Below are 14,245 nucleotides of genomic sequence, written 5' to 3' on the forward strand. Positions count from 1 at the left end.
ACGTGGAGTTACAATGTTCCACCGATCCGCGGCCTCGACAATTCAAGAGTCAAGACCCATCCGGGTATTTTCAGACTGGACTCGCGTATCCGTACATATTATCATGGGCCGACTTCCGGCCAATTTGTTTCCCCTGTCGGTGAAGTGTTGCTTGAGAATCTGCATGGGCTTGGTGCACCGATTGTTCATGGTAGGATGGCGCTTTCCTGAGCCGCTCTATCCAGAAGGTTTACACAATGAGCGTGGAGATCCTCCGGACCGGAGTCATGTTGCAAAAAACGGACGTCCATCCCGAAATGAGCGATGCAGTGGATCACACGGCGCGGGTACGACGGATAGGATTAGGTTGGACTTGACAGGAGGCCGATGCCTTCTTTCGGCCCATGCCCGAGCAGGCTGGCGATGCGCTGTATACGTACGTCAGGCTGACCGAGCCACTTAGCAGCAAGCAGTACCACAGGCAGGCCGCACCCGGAGATGGATCTTGACATGACAAGTACCGGCGGAAGGAAGGCTGCGCCAAGTGGTGTATTGACGGTATTGTGCACAGTCAGTCTCCTTGCGACTCGGGCCTAGAAATGACGGGATGATGGTATGATGGCAGTGCTGGAAGGAGAATAAGCCGATGTCTAGCGCTGTCGGTGGACCTGTGTCAAGACAAGGCTGATGGTTGCACCAAAGTCCTATAGGAGCAGATAGTGTAGGAGCGGTCGGTTAGGATGGTTCACGATGCTCGTTGGGCAAGAACAGGGCACATGGATGTATTTGTGGTTGTCTTGGAAGTTGGGATCATGGATGGGACGGAGGAGTGGTAGGGTCCGTCGTAAGGTAGGTGTAGCAGTAGCAGTGTGTGGCGGCTGACAATGGCGGGTGAGATGAGCAAAGTTGGTTGGAGGACTGGATGACGGCAAGACTGGATTGGGCCGTGTCTATCTGAATGGCCGAATGTCTGTGAGTGTGTGTGGGCTCTCTTGCTAGTTGCAACAGAGAAGTCTTGGACAAGTCTTGGAGTGTGGACCGGGAGGAGAGTTGCCCGTGACCAAAAGACACGATGAAAAGAGGATAAGGTAGGTAAGGTAGCAAGGCAAAGGGGGAAGAGGGGAGAGGGAGGGGGGGCTTGTTTCAAAGTCTTCATTGGCTGTTTGAGGCGGCTGTACGCCTAGCATCAAGGTGCTTGGAGACGCTGGCACGCCTGGTTCTTGCGATGCCTTGCTATCCGTGCCGACTCATACCGGGACTGCGGGCAGATGGGGAGAAGGCCGCTTGAGCCTGAGGCTGGTGCCAAAGAAGCCGAAAACCGAGATGGTGCGGGATGATGGCGTTGCAAATTGCATAGCGATATCCGTATACGACCTTGCCTAGTACTTACGGTAAAGGTACGGAGAGGCTTGAGGAACCCAGAAGGCAGGAGTGGCAATGCTAATGGGGAACGTACCTTGGCACGTGTGAAGACGATGGGACCTGCTTGACCTAGTTCCCGGAATTTGACATGTCCAGCAGCAACGGCTCAACGAGTATCTCTATCTACATAGGAACTTGACCCTGATGAGATGCCAGCAACTGCATCTTACCAGACTCAAGGAGAAAGATACGTATTTTGAGGGTGGCAGCGCTAAAAACGGTTTTGTGCCTGGCACTGGAGAGGGAACACGGGGGGAGTACCTTACGAATAGAAAAAAAGGTATAAGGTTGATGGGTAGAGTTGTATTGTGTCTCGGTACCTGCAGGAACGGTGTGGCAGATGAGGAACTCGCCAACTCGGGATGCAGGAAAGAGGAAGGAAAAGTGGAAAACGGGGGAGGAAAGTGGAGGGAAGGAGACCGAGGAGTTGAGCAGGTGGGGACGCCATCCCGTGGCTCCGGCAGCTAAAATGTCTTGTCAGGGGGCAATTCGACGGTCCAACCACCTTAATTGGCTGCATTAAGGTTTAGCACACCCCAAGACAGCGGGAGGGTTAATTTGCGTAAGGTTAGGTAGGTATCTAATGAAGAACCTGAACCTCGGGGGAAGGAAGAAAGAGACAAGCCTTCCAAATTGGCAATGACAAGTGACAAGTACATCGGGCAATTCTACTTCGCAATTTGTTTGGTGCAATGGGGGAAGGAGGGTCTTGCTGAGATCAGTTAATCTATCTCTCTACCTTATCTGGTTGACATTTCTTGGAAAGCATGGAGGGTACCTAAGGTACGGAGTACATCTCGGACTTTGTTTGGTCAATTAGGTACATTCTTCTTGTCACGATTCCTTCCTTACATCATCAACCTCTCGGTATTCAAATGTCACAAATTCGCTAATTCATGACACTCTCACTCACTTTGTCGAGAGGCCTCCCCTTTTCTAGGCCATGCCCAGCACAAATTGTGGCATCTGTACGGATACTCTCTGTATGCAAAAAAGAGACGTCCCATCGCCCAGGGTCCGAGCGAGTGCCGTGTACGGAATATCGGCCGGGGGGGAGCCACTTAGCGAGATGCCAAAACACGACTCGAGACGATTCTGTCACAGCTCCCGCCTCCTCGACCGCACACTGCTCCTTCGCAGCGCTAGCGCAACTGCGTGCCGTCTCAACCAAGCTGGAGCTGTCATGGCATCCGACTTTTCCATCCATTCTCTCCCTTGAATCCCTTTCGAGTCACTCGCCATTGTTCCCGCGTACCACCACATTACAGGGCCTAACTCACTAATCACACAGTCACGCTCATAGATCACTGCGGGATTTCTGGTTGGAGTCAAGGTTACTCGCACTCGCTCACTCACTCATTCCACCCGTTCTACCCAGTAACATCCTAGTCAAGTGACTTCACCATGCTCAACGACAGTTACGAGACGAGACAAGACAGCCCACCTCCCTGTTGATGGCACACCAAGCTCCTCACCTGCACGACTGCGGCTCCGTTGGCAGCATCATCGTCGTCTCTACTATCCCTGCTTCTGTCTCCTCGTTCCCGTTCGTGCGCTGGGCACTCTTGAGCGCTCTCTCTTTCTCTTTAGGTCGTCTATCGTCTCTCCGTCATCCATCCGTTCGCAACATAGACACCCCTGCTTCCTGTTCCTGTTCCTCCCAACCCTGAACCTTACTACCCCTACTACGACACTTCGTACCACCACTCACTCTCCACCCATCTCGTCTTGGCTTTTTTGTTCTTAATTTGCTCCGAGCTTGGGATGGCAATGCCGCCGTGGGCCTGTGCTTCATGTGCTTAATCGGACGCTGCATCCCCGAGCAACGAACCGCCCAAAGACACCTCGTCTTACACGCACCAGACCCCTGCTCTATCTCCATCCTCCTTGCCTCTCGCCCTCTCCCCTCCCCCCACCCCCCTTCTGCACACGAAGGACCCCCGGAGGCGTTGCTTGGCTGCACTTGGCTTGCATGACCGGGGTCCAAAGTGCTTGGTGCCTTTCCAACACGTCCCAAGGACGGGCTGGCGGAAGATTTTCTCGTCCTGTTTCGTCGAGGTCGATGTTGCGGCCGGGAAGGGGCTGTCCCATGCCATGCCCTGCCATGACCATACTCCGTACCACACGCAGTAGAGTATTTTCCTAGTATCCTACTCAAAGCACCTTGGCCCATGACATGGGATAACGAACCGATAATGCGACGTGGCTCGCGCTCCTCATGCTAGCCGAGTCTCGCTCGATTTAAGCTCTCTTCCTCCCCCCTCATCCTCGCCATCAGAGAGGTTTCTGTTTCTTCTCCCCCATCTCTTCTTCATCCGCCTGTCTTCACTCATTCCCTGTGTGACTTTCGTTCTCTTTTCGATTCCGTGTTCACTCTTCTTCGTCACGAGCAGGCCCTCGCCATTAAAGCCATCCAGCTATAACTAAATCCTTTTATTCCCTTTCGACTTTCTAGCCAGGCTCTAGCAGTCTCGCCAACTACCAAATCTTCAGAGAAGAGAATTAAAAAGAGAAAAGAGGAGGCAACTATAGGTCGCATCATCCTCGACAAACGAAAAGAAAAGGTCACCCTAATCGACACCGACGACAACATCTAAACAGTCAATATGAAGTTCTCCGCAGTGTTAGCTCTCTCCGCCGCCGTCATGGCCTCCGCCAAGTCGGTCCGCAACCACTACCCCGTCCGTAGAGATGGTCACAAGAAGGGTGAAAAGGGACAGGCTCAAGCTGGACAGATCGCTGGCCTCCCCGCAGGCATGACTGGGTTCGGAGTCTCCAACAGCCAGGTCACCGAGGTTATCATCATTTGGGCAAACCCGGGTGCCGGAGCCCCTACGATCAACATCAACCCTCCCGCCGGTGGTGCAGCTGCCCCTCCCGCTGCCGCCCCTCCTGCCGCCCCCGCTGCTCCTCCCGCCGCTCCCCCGGCCGCGCCCCCGGCTGCTCAGCAGACTCACCAGGTCAGTAGCACAAGTTGGAGCTTAGCTCTGTAAGCGAAATCGTCACCACTAACACCCTCGCAGGTCATGGTTGGCGGTGCCGCTGGTCTCGTCTTCGTTCCCGATCAGATCAAGGCCAATGTTGGCGACATGGTTGTCTTCACGTTCATGAGCCAGAACCACACTGCTACCCAGTCCGCCTTCGCGACGCCCTGCGATCCCTTGGCTGGTGGCATGAACTCTGGCTTCATGGCCAACCCCAACAACTCCGTCAGCCCCCCTCCCCAGGTTGCCATGCAAGTCATGGTCTCTGAGCCTTTGTGTAAGTCCCCTTGCTCCTGTCTGTACCCTCTCACTCTTACTAAAACGCGCTCCCAGGGTTCTACTGCGCTCAGGCCAACCACTGCGGAAAGGGCATGACCTTCTCCATCAACCCTACCGCCGCTAAGACTCAGGCCATGTTCCAGTCGATGGCCATTGCCCAGAAGGGCAAGGGTGCCGGCGGTGCCATCACCGGAGGCACTCCTCCCGCTGCTGCTCCCGCTGCCCCTGCCGCCTCTGCTCCCGCCGCCGCTCCCCCTGCCGCCAACCCCGCTGCTCCTGCCGCCCCTGCTGCCGGTGGCGAGATCCAGCAGGGCACTGGACAGATCAACGGCGCTGGTGCTTGCGTGTGCTCCGTTACCTGCTCTTCGGGATCTTTCCCCGCAGTTGGAGCACAAGGCGTCGGCTCTTTCGGCGGCATGGCAGGATCTCTCCCCATGGCCATGATGGAGGCATAAAGAGGATACTACGGTTCCAATCATCTTTACGGTGAACGTAATCCGCCTTCTTTAGTAATCCCATTTTTATTTACGCCTCTGGGAAAAGAGAACTTGTTTTTTGCCCACTCCGCTGGGAACGATACCATATATCCGGAGTTGTTGTCACGATACACACCTTTAGGGGAACCCGTCATATCACGACCTTTTTCTCTTTTTTCAGTTTTTTTTCATCATGTAGATTTCTCTTTGGTGGTTGTGGAGACATAAGAAGAGCAGGTAGAAGGTACTCTTTTTCCACGTGTTCCGGCTTGGGTTGAGCCCGCTCCCCTTGTGTAGGGAAGGAAAAGAGGCGATGGGGATGATGAAGGGTTTAGGGGATAATTACAGATGTATGACTGGTTCGTATTTCCTGGATGGAAAAACACCATTTTTTTGTTCGCAACCGCTTAATAAGGAATCAAATAAATGGATGATGAATGATCACAGCTTCAGTGTTCTCCGTCATTGTTCTTCGCGTGATGCTCAAAGTTGGACTATTCGAAACTACTATTATTCGGCTAGTAAGAGGAATCATAAAGACTCAGGGTGGGAGGGGAGAGGGAAGAGCCAACGCCTAAGGAAGTGCCTGGCAACTTGCAAGATAGGCTCGGGGGAATTTCTGATCCGGCTCGTGACTCGTGAGGTCAACCCGGTTTGATCGTCCGTCAGTGTGCCGGATAAGCGCCGATAAAAAACCAGAGAGAGACCTGAGAGGAAAGACCGAAAGGGTGTGTGGAAGTCGATCAGGTAGCCGTGTCTGCCGTGTGTCTATTCCCGTCATCCCGGGAATTGATGTACCTCACTATGCCATTCGTGATCCCGCACCACGTCACTGTCAACTCGAGTCGAGGTCTGGGATGTTTGATCGATCCACGGGAAGTTTTTGCCGGGGGATAGGCCCGTGTTTGTGCATCTGTCACCCGTATGCTTGTCAGGCAGGATCTTTGACTGAGGAGAGAGAGAGTGAGATGTCGAGAATTGTTGAGATGAATGTATAGTGAACGGACGGCGGCGTTTGGCCTTGGATTCGTTTGAAGTGGTTTGGATGCGGATTCATTTACCGAGAGCCAGGTTGCTTTTGAGAGAGACCAGTCTACCAGTACTAGCAAGACTTGCCGGGGATGTGTCTGTTTGTCTCTATCTGCAGAGCAGTTTTTGTATCTTTCGAGTAGTTGACGAAACTGCGGCCCTCTCGCGGTTCGTCATACTTCGTTCTCTGCAATTGACCGAGTACTGCTTTGGTTGCAAGTCATTTGAGATTTCCATTTGTTCTGATATTTCACGCCGTCTCTCCATGCTGAACGAATGCAACCTCCATCGCTTTAACTAAAGTATAAGGGAAAAGAAAAACACCCCCCTGTTTATGAATTTCCGTTTCGCCGTTCATTGATAAGTTTCTTCCTTCCCTTCTGCGCTTTGGAAAAAAAGGGCCGAAGTGGAGAGATTCCATACTCTTCTGTTCCTGCTTCTGTCTTCCTCTACATCTGCTGACCCATCTCACAAGTTTGGTCTACCTTCATGTGAGAGGGGGATTCATGAGAAGCTTGAGAACCCGAGCGTAAAACGAAGACCAGAGGTGAGACAGATGGAGGAGAAAGAGAAGTTCCATTCCAATATGGCCTCTCTCCGCCGCCACCCCCTATTCTCTCGCGCTGCTTCTATTTCTTTTTCGACCCTCCTGCTGCCTCTGCTGCCTTCTTGGCCTCAGCTATAAATTACATCGTCAGCATACTATACTCCATAGAAGTGATTCGTTTCAGTCTTCGTCACTCCTGTCTTTCCCACCCCGATCGCCGTTACCCAAACAGCCCTCACCACCGATGCTGACTACCCGAGAGTATGGTTTCCCATCAACCCCGGTAGGGCCCCTTCGAGACCACATCGAGAAGGGGAGGAAGAGGTGAAAGTAACTCGGCCAGTCAAAACTGACACTGAGCTCCTAACCCCCCCCCCCCCTCTTCTCCTGCGCTTACGCTATCTCGAGATCGAGAGACGGTCGTGGGAATAGCGACTTGAACAGAAAAAAGAGAAGTGACTCACCGTTGGCCTGCTTCTGCCGCATAATCTCAGCAGCAGACTCCTTTGCACGCTGCATCTCCGTGCCGCTCATGGTGTTTCCCTTCTTCTGTAAAATTCACATCTGTCAGCCATCTTTGCTCGTCCAAATCCCCAATGATCTTATTCGAATGATCTGCGCGATGAGTTCCCTTTCTCGCACCTGCTGACACCGACTGCCCCGCCCCCACCACAATCAGTCCTTACGCCTCATGGGCACGCGGCCCCTTTCTCGGGTGCCAGTACACTCAGAATCCCCTACGTCTAGCATATCCAAATGAGGAGCTAATAATTTTCCTGCCCGTAGGCTGCCAAGGCCGCCGGGGGTGGTGAACCGAACGGGGAGAACGAGACAGGAAATCTCACCTGAGAAGCAGCCTTCTTCTGAGCAGCCTCACGGGCCTTGTCGCGCTGGTTGCCACGGGTCATTTTCGGTGTATGTACGGTAGGCGGTGAATCTTCTAGTATTCGAGGTGCGAGCTCGGGAGACGGTTGCGAATAGTCGCAGACGTGGGTAGTTTCCGCAGTTGAACGTGAAATGGAGGGCTTACGATGGTTGTCAGACGAGGAAAAGGAGAGGCTGAACGACGGAAGGTTTAAAGGGAAAAATTGCGGTCAGAGGTTCGGCCTCGAACTCTTTTTTTAATTGGTTGCCAGCCAGGGCGACCGCGAGGTTTGCCGCAACGCCGCACCCAGCACAGCCCCGCCGTCAGCGCTCTGCAACCCCTCCATTCACTCACTTCCCACTCCCGCCTGGACTCTCTCAGTGAATGGGAACTGGTGTGGGACCACCTCGACCCGGACCCAACGTTCTGGAACTTGCGCTCTTGGGGGGGAACGGTCCGACTTTGACCAATCAGGAGCGGCTGTTTCGACTCTCGGTCACTTCACATGCTCCATCCGATCGCAGGCCTCCCTCTTCGATTGTGTCGCACATTGCGCTTCTGGGCATCAGCGTACCATTGCTTTCACTCCAAGATACGAGCCAAAATTAGTAACACCAACAACTCCTTTTTAGTGGTCAGCATGGTGACACATATCACGAAGACGTCAAGAAACACCGCAAAACTTAAAAGTCAAGATCTTTGTCTCGAATTATCTGCCTAGTTACATGCGCGCGGTCGGAGGGTGTGTCGTGGGCATTTGCTGAGAAGCATAAGAGCAAGTCGAGCCAAGAGCCTCACCAAACACGTCTTGTTCTCCGCCGGCCAGAAAAAGCAAAGGTAACGCCCAATTTTCATCCCTAGAGTTCTCTTACACACACAAGAAACCTTCTCCAATCTCCAGCAGGCCAAATCGAATCTCTCCAGAAACCCCCCCGAAATATGAGAGCCCATGAGCTCTTGATGAATATCCCCGTTTTATCGATGTTGTATTCTCCCAATTCAGATAAGCCATGAGAGGTCTGGGTGTCATACTGAGTGGTCCGGGTTGAAAGTACGAAACGATGTGCCAATTGCATGCGAGAAGAGGAAAAAGAAAAAAGAAAAGAAAAAAAAAACTGCCTCCGATGCTGTCATGTCTCAGTGTTGGCCCCTATGCAATGCGTGCGCAGTCAGGTATCTCCTGTATAATCTTGTCGGACCGTTTCGTGGGTTGTAGAAACGTTCGAGTGGAGGTCCGCAAGGCTAAGGTGGCCCGTAGGACACCGAAATGCCATCGCTCGTAAGGGAAGAAACTCAAGTCTTCCCGAAATCGTTGCGCGTCTCATGATCAGCTTCGTGACTGGCGTATCGTCAAAGGAATAATGCCAATGTTGTTGTCGTGAGTCCGATCCAATCATGATGCCAAGGGTCACTAGTTGACCCTGGCGAACGAGCGTCGAGAATGAAAAAAAAAAGTGACGGAAGGAAGAAATCGCGGTGAAAAAACAAAAGAAACTGAAAGCAAGGAAAGCGTTCGTCTATGTCGATGTTGGCATCGAATCAAGTACAAGCCCTATTGAAGGCTCCGCCCGATCTGGTGACGGCTGCCGAGAAGCAGAATGCGATTCTTATGTCTGCGCTGCAAATGCCGAAGGGTGGACACTGATGCGCTGCCCGAATCCATAGTGTACACACAAAGCAGGCCTTGCGACCGGATGCAAGGACCGCCGTGCTCGACGGATGAAGAGGTTTGGTGGATTGCGCTGTTGTATGTTGGTTGGAGGATGATTTGTGGTGTTTGCACAGACAGGGAAAAGGAAAAAGATCGTCAAGTCATTGCTGCGTAGCCGCCGTGCTGTGTCGAAAGAAAACCGTTACGCGGAAAGCATCATGCCACCATTATGTTCGTTGTCGAATGCCCGGGCAACATTTCGTACCATTGGAACCGAATCTCAACGGGCTGAAATGGTCGACAACGCGTCGAATACAATTACAGCCACTGAGACTCGCCTGCAGCGGCGTCAGCGGCGGCACCACCGTTGGTGCGCTGCTGGCCATTGTAGCCAAACTGCTGAACGCGCTGGTTCTGGGGAGCGGGGGGCGGAACAGTGACGTTGTTGGTCGTGGGGTAGTTGGCTTGGTTGCCACGAGGAGCCATACTACCGCCGTTGAGACCACCATTCAGACCATTGCCAAAGGCACCGCCAGGGGCGATGATGGAGGTGTTGTTAGACATGGCGCGGTTGTGGCCCGGACGCAGGGGAATCTGGCCTTGAGTGGGATCCGCGGGAGTAACCTGACCGCTCGAGGTAGCACTGCCACGTCCCTCAAAGGCCTGGATCTTGGCCTGAATGCGACGACCATAGGGAGTGGACCGAATGGAAGGCAGGATGGGGCGGATGGCATCCACCAAGCGATACTTGCTGGCAGGAGGAGCATACTCGAGGGCGGTCTGGATGACGTAGTTGGCATATGAGTCGCGGAGCAGTCTCTCGATCTCGCCGGGGTTCAGGAGCTCGTCGACGATCATCTCGCGGGAAGGCTCCTGGGAGCAACGAAGGCACTTCTCGATGACGTTGGAGCTGAACTTGTGGCGGGAGAGCTGGCCGATGCGGTTCTGGAACATACGCACAATCGGCTCAGTGAAGGAGGGCTCGTTCAGGTCGATGATGTACTGGACAACGTAGTTGCCGAAGGGATCCTGCACAAGAATTGGAGCATGCTCGGTGATCTTGGCAATCAGCCAGACCTTCTGCTCTCCAGACGCGTGGTCAATGCAGCGCTGGAGAACGCAGCAACCGTGACGGTGAGTGCCAACATCAACGCAGTTGGTGCCGACAGCGTCGAAGATGAACTGCGCATCCTGAGCGCTGAGCTTGTTGAGACACTTCTGGATGACATGGTTGCCGTTGAGGTCCTGAATGAGCTCAACGACCTGAAAGCGAAGAGCGTTGATGATCATCTCAATCTGGGTCGGAGTAGTAACAAACTCAATCATCTTCTGAAGAGCACGGGTGCCGTGCTGGTTGAGGGCGATGCGAACCATGTCGACGGCGGCGTTCTGAATGAGCACAGTGCGCTCATCGTCGTTACAGTACTCCAGCAGCTTCTGGCAAAGATAGTTGCCAAAAGGATCAGTCATGAGTTCAATGACGTGCTGGTTGGTCTCCAGCCAGATCATGTGGACCTGCTCCGGGTTGCGCTCCTCGAGCTTCTTTTGCAGATAGCGGCAGCCGTGCTGGTCCTTACAAAGGTCATAGATCTGGCCGCCAACGTTCTCAAGAGCGAGACCGTTGTAACGCGACATGGCTAGGCAGATATCAGTAATGTGTACATATTATGAGACTGATCATGTAGCTTACCTTCGTTGTCCATCTGGCGGCGATGTTGAATGACACGAGCCTGGCTATCACGGGGCTGAGGCTGAGCGTTGTACAGAGCGCCATAGCCAGCGTAGTTCTGAGCAGGGTACATGTTGTTGTTGCCATTGAGGTTCATGTTCTGCATGCTCATGGCCAAGAGAGGGACGCCGTAGGGGCCAGGGCCAGATGCGGGGGGAGGACCGCCGTTGTTATTGGGCGAGACGTAGCCGCTCGGGTAGAATCCACCGTAGGCGTTGTTCGGGCCAGCAGTGGCGGTACCGTTGGGAGTCTGGTTGCCCTGAGAGGTGTGAGGAAAGCCTTGACCCGGAGCATTAGGACCGAAAGGAGCGGCATTGGCCTGAAGAGCCGACTGGATGGAAGGATAAGAACCAGCCTGCTCGCGAGGGCCGCCCATGTTGTTGTCGTTGGACAGCTCACGGCTATGGCGGCCGGGGACAGCGCCAGCGGGAATGCGACCGATGCTGGCATTGTGGTTGTGGAAATGCTGCTGGGCGTGGTTGTTGGTGACAGGGCCGCCGTTGGTAGTGCTCTTGACGGTAGGCACATCGTTGGCAGAGAAGGAGCTCTGCAACTTGGGAGGAGTAGCCATGATGTGGTTACCGGGGTGGTTGCCGGGAGGAGAGACGATGGAAGCCTGGTTGTCGGGGGGAGCGTCCGGGAAGAACTTCAAGTCGAGCGAGTGGCGGACTGAGGAACGCTTGCCGATTTCTCCAGAAGATGAAGCTCCGTTGAGCGAAGAGGTGTTGATAGCAGACAAGCTCTGTTGGGTTCGGTGACGGTTAATATTGCCCCAACCATGGGAGGACGGCGCGTCAGGAGCGGGCGAGGGAGACAGGGCAAGGTCAAGGGCAGCGGATGATGCAGAGAGCTATACGACGCAAACAATTGTCAACAGTTGATCGGAGGCTGACAAGTTCGAAGGTTTGTGTCGACAGTATTTTCCCTGCAAAACTCTGACCTTGGCGGGAGGAAGGAGCAAGCGGTAAACGGACAGAAAAGGAAGGGGGACGGATATGGGGGTATTCTGCTCCTCCTCTTTTTTTTTCACTCGCATCCAGGGGTGGAATCAGGAAAGAAGACAAAAAAGAAGAGGGCAAAAAAAGGGCGGAGTGGAAATTCTGACCAAGGTGTGCGGGGTGAATCTGACGGACAGGAGGTGAAGTTGAAGCAAGCTGCAGCTGCAGTAGGTGCGGTTGCTTGCGGCTCGCACCTTCCCGGCCGCGAGGTTCGGAACGTGGCACTTCACCACCCATGGGCAAAATAAACATGTGGGCCTTCTTCTTCTTGCTGAGCAGGCAGAAGAACCATAGGCACCAGCTTGCTCATGCATTGAATAGGGTAATAGGGTAAGATAGTTCATGACAAAGTGAATAGAGAGAGAAAGGGAGAGATGGTATGAATGTGAGGAAACAAAATGCGCAGACATACCATTTGATCGTTCTGGCGAACCAGAGTAGGAAAGTTGTCGTCGCCGTTGGCCTGGCCGTACTTGTTCTCGCCAGAAGCGTCCTCCTCGCCAAAGAGGAAGCGAGCAGTGCCAGTCTGGTCGAGGTCGGCGCCGTAGAGACCAGTGCGAGAGCGCGTGACCGGCATCGAGTAGCGGTTGTAGCTATCGTTGGGAATTCTAGTGTCAGCCATTGCTCAAATTGATAGAGGTTTGCTTGCTGTGCGGTAAGTATGTTCCTCTTCTTGGGCAAGTCTTGGGCTGTCGGTTGTTCTGGTTCGAGAAGAAACAAAACGAAGGAAAATGGAAGAAAACGGGAAGGCCTTGCAAGATTCCTCGGCGGTCGATTTGAACGGAGCTTTCGAAAACCAGCACGAGCGTTCTTTTGTCAGAAGCGTTCGAGAGGCAGGTACGATTTGTGAGATTGGAACAAAGGATTTGAACGTCGTTAAAGCGTGGTGTGAAGACGCAAGACCAGGTGCGCAATGTTTTATGGTGTAACTTGAAAGGATAAGTTATTGTTGTTTGGTCGATAGATGTGTGAGACTGTGAGGGTGTGGTGCGTAAAGTGCGTGGTGGTGTGGGTGTGGAATGGTCGAAGTTGAGGCGGCTGGCTGCTCGAGATCGCTGTTTTATCGACGAGTGGGGTGAGGATTTAGAAGATCCAGAGGGATGGGATCGAGGGAAGGAGCTCTCGCCCATCTCAAGGAAAGAACTCTTCCCATCCAAGGCAAGAGCGGTCCTTGAAAACCAACTTGTGGGGCCCCATTGCCGCCGTTCGTTTCTTTCCAACAGTACCAGACCTTGCCAAACGTCGACAAAACAGCTTTACCGGCATTCGCTACCTTATGCCGTGATACTCATCCAGAGACTTGTCCAAGAAGCAAACATACTGGTCACACTATACGGATTACTGCACTTACGCGTTGGAAGATCGATGACTAGTCGGATCTTGGCGAACTGCCTCCTCCTTTTCGTCCTCGTCGCTGTTTCTGCGAGATCCCGGCACGGATCGGGATGGCAAATGGTCGTCAAAGGTGAAGCGGGACTGCATCACCGTGGAGTGCGGCGAAGTGAGCTGCGAGCCCGAGCGGCCGGGACGGTTGAAGAGACCGGGAGGCGAGGTCAAGCTCGAAGTCGAGTAGCGGTTGGGACGCGAGAACATCGTGGGGAAGCCGGACGATTCGTGGTATTCGGGCGGCGTCGTAGGCTCCGACTGGTGACCCTGGCGGAGGTCGTCTTGCATCTTTGCAAGCTCCATCTCCTCGCGACGCTGGGCCTGCTCCAGCTTCTGCATCTCCATCTCGAAGCGACGTCTCTGCTCGCGCAGTCTCTCATATTCGATCTTCTTCTTCTCAATCTAGACCACGCAGTTAATAACCTTTCCTCCTTTACTGTGTGTATCAACCTTGCAGTGTCTGCTTGTGGTGATGGTCCCTGTCGCTAACGAGATTCTACAGCGAAATGGCGGAAGCCCACATACCAATTGAACTTTGTGGAAAGTCTGGACAAGACAATGTCAGTCGCATTCTTACGGAGCACAGCGCACGATGGCGAATGAAGAATTGCGCGTGGAACGCAACGGGATAGCATTCCACTCGTGGATAAGAGACGTACGTTGTTATAATCAGGGCCACCAAGGTCAGGGCCGCGCTGACCGGTGATTGAAGACAATGTTGGTACACGCCCCGAATCCGTGGTGAAGCGGCGAGGCAGGGCACCTCGCCCATCGTGGGCCTGAACAGGCTGCGGGAGGCGGACGTTCCGCGGAGGTGAGACAAGTGTGTTCATCGTGGACTCGTTACGGGGCGACTGTTGAGATCGGAAGCGCAGCTCGTCCATGGTTCGGCTTATTCCA

The 14,245-nt window shown here is 53.7% G+C and overlaps 3 protein-coding genes across 3 annotated transcripts; 1 reads left to right on the forward strand and 2 right to left on the reverse strand.

Moving 5' to 3' along the window:
- Positions 1-4,007: 4,007 nt before the first annotated feature.
- Positions 4,008-5,119, forward strand: CPAR01_06203 (uncharacterized protein; the record flags this gene model as incomplete). The annotated part of the gene is made up of 3 exons (XM_060490477.1): positions 4,008-4,361; positions 4,425-4,662; positions 4,719-5,119. The coding sequence occupies 3 exons, from the start codon at positions 4,008-4,010 to the stop codon at positions 5,117-5,119; spliced, it is 993 nt and encodes a 330-aa protein (XP_060351943.1).
- Positions 5,120-7,109: 1,990 nt separating this feature from the next.
- On the reverse strand, positions 7,110-7,624 carry CPAR01_06204 (uncharacterized protein; the record flags this gene model as incomplete). The annotated part of the gene is made up of 2 exons (XM_060490478.1): positions 7,110-7,265; positions 7,562-7,624. 2 exons carry the CDS (start codon positions 7,622-7,624, stop codon positions 7,110-7,112), a joined length of 219 nt encoding a protein of 72 aa, XP_060351944.1.
- A 1,926-nt stretch (positions 7,625-9,550) lies between these two features.
- On the reverse strand, positions 9,551-14,229 carry CPAR01_06205 (uncharacterized protein; the record flags this gene model as incomplete). The annotated part of the gene is made up of 5 exons (XM_060490479.1): positions 9,551-10,869; positions 10,923-11,811; positions 12,372-12,552; positions 13,311-13,747; positions 14,005-14,229. The coding sequence occupies 5 exons, from the start codon at positions 14,227-14,229 to the stop codon at positions 9,551-9,553; spliced, it is 3,051 nt and encodes a 1,016-aa protein (XP_060351945.1).
- Positions 14,230-14,245: the final 16 nt, after the last annotated feature.

The sequence above is a fragment of the Colletotrichum paranaense genome (assembly GCF_030867605.1).
Source record: "Colletotrichum paranaense strain IMI 384185 chromosome Unknown Scaffold_4.1, whole genome shotgun sequence".
Taxonomy (NCBI): Eukaryota; Fungi; Ascomycota; class Sordariomycetes; order Glomerellales; family Glomerellaceae; genus Colletotrichum; species Colletotrichum paranaense.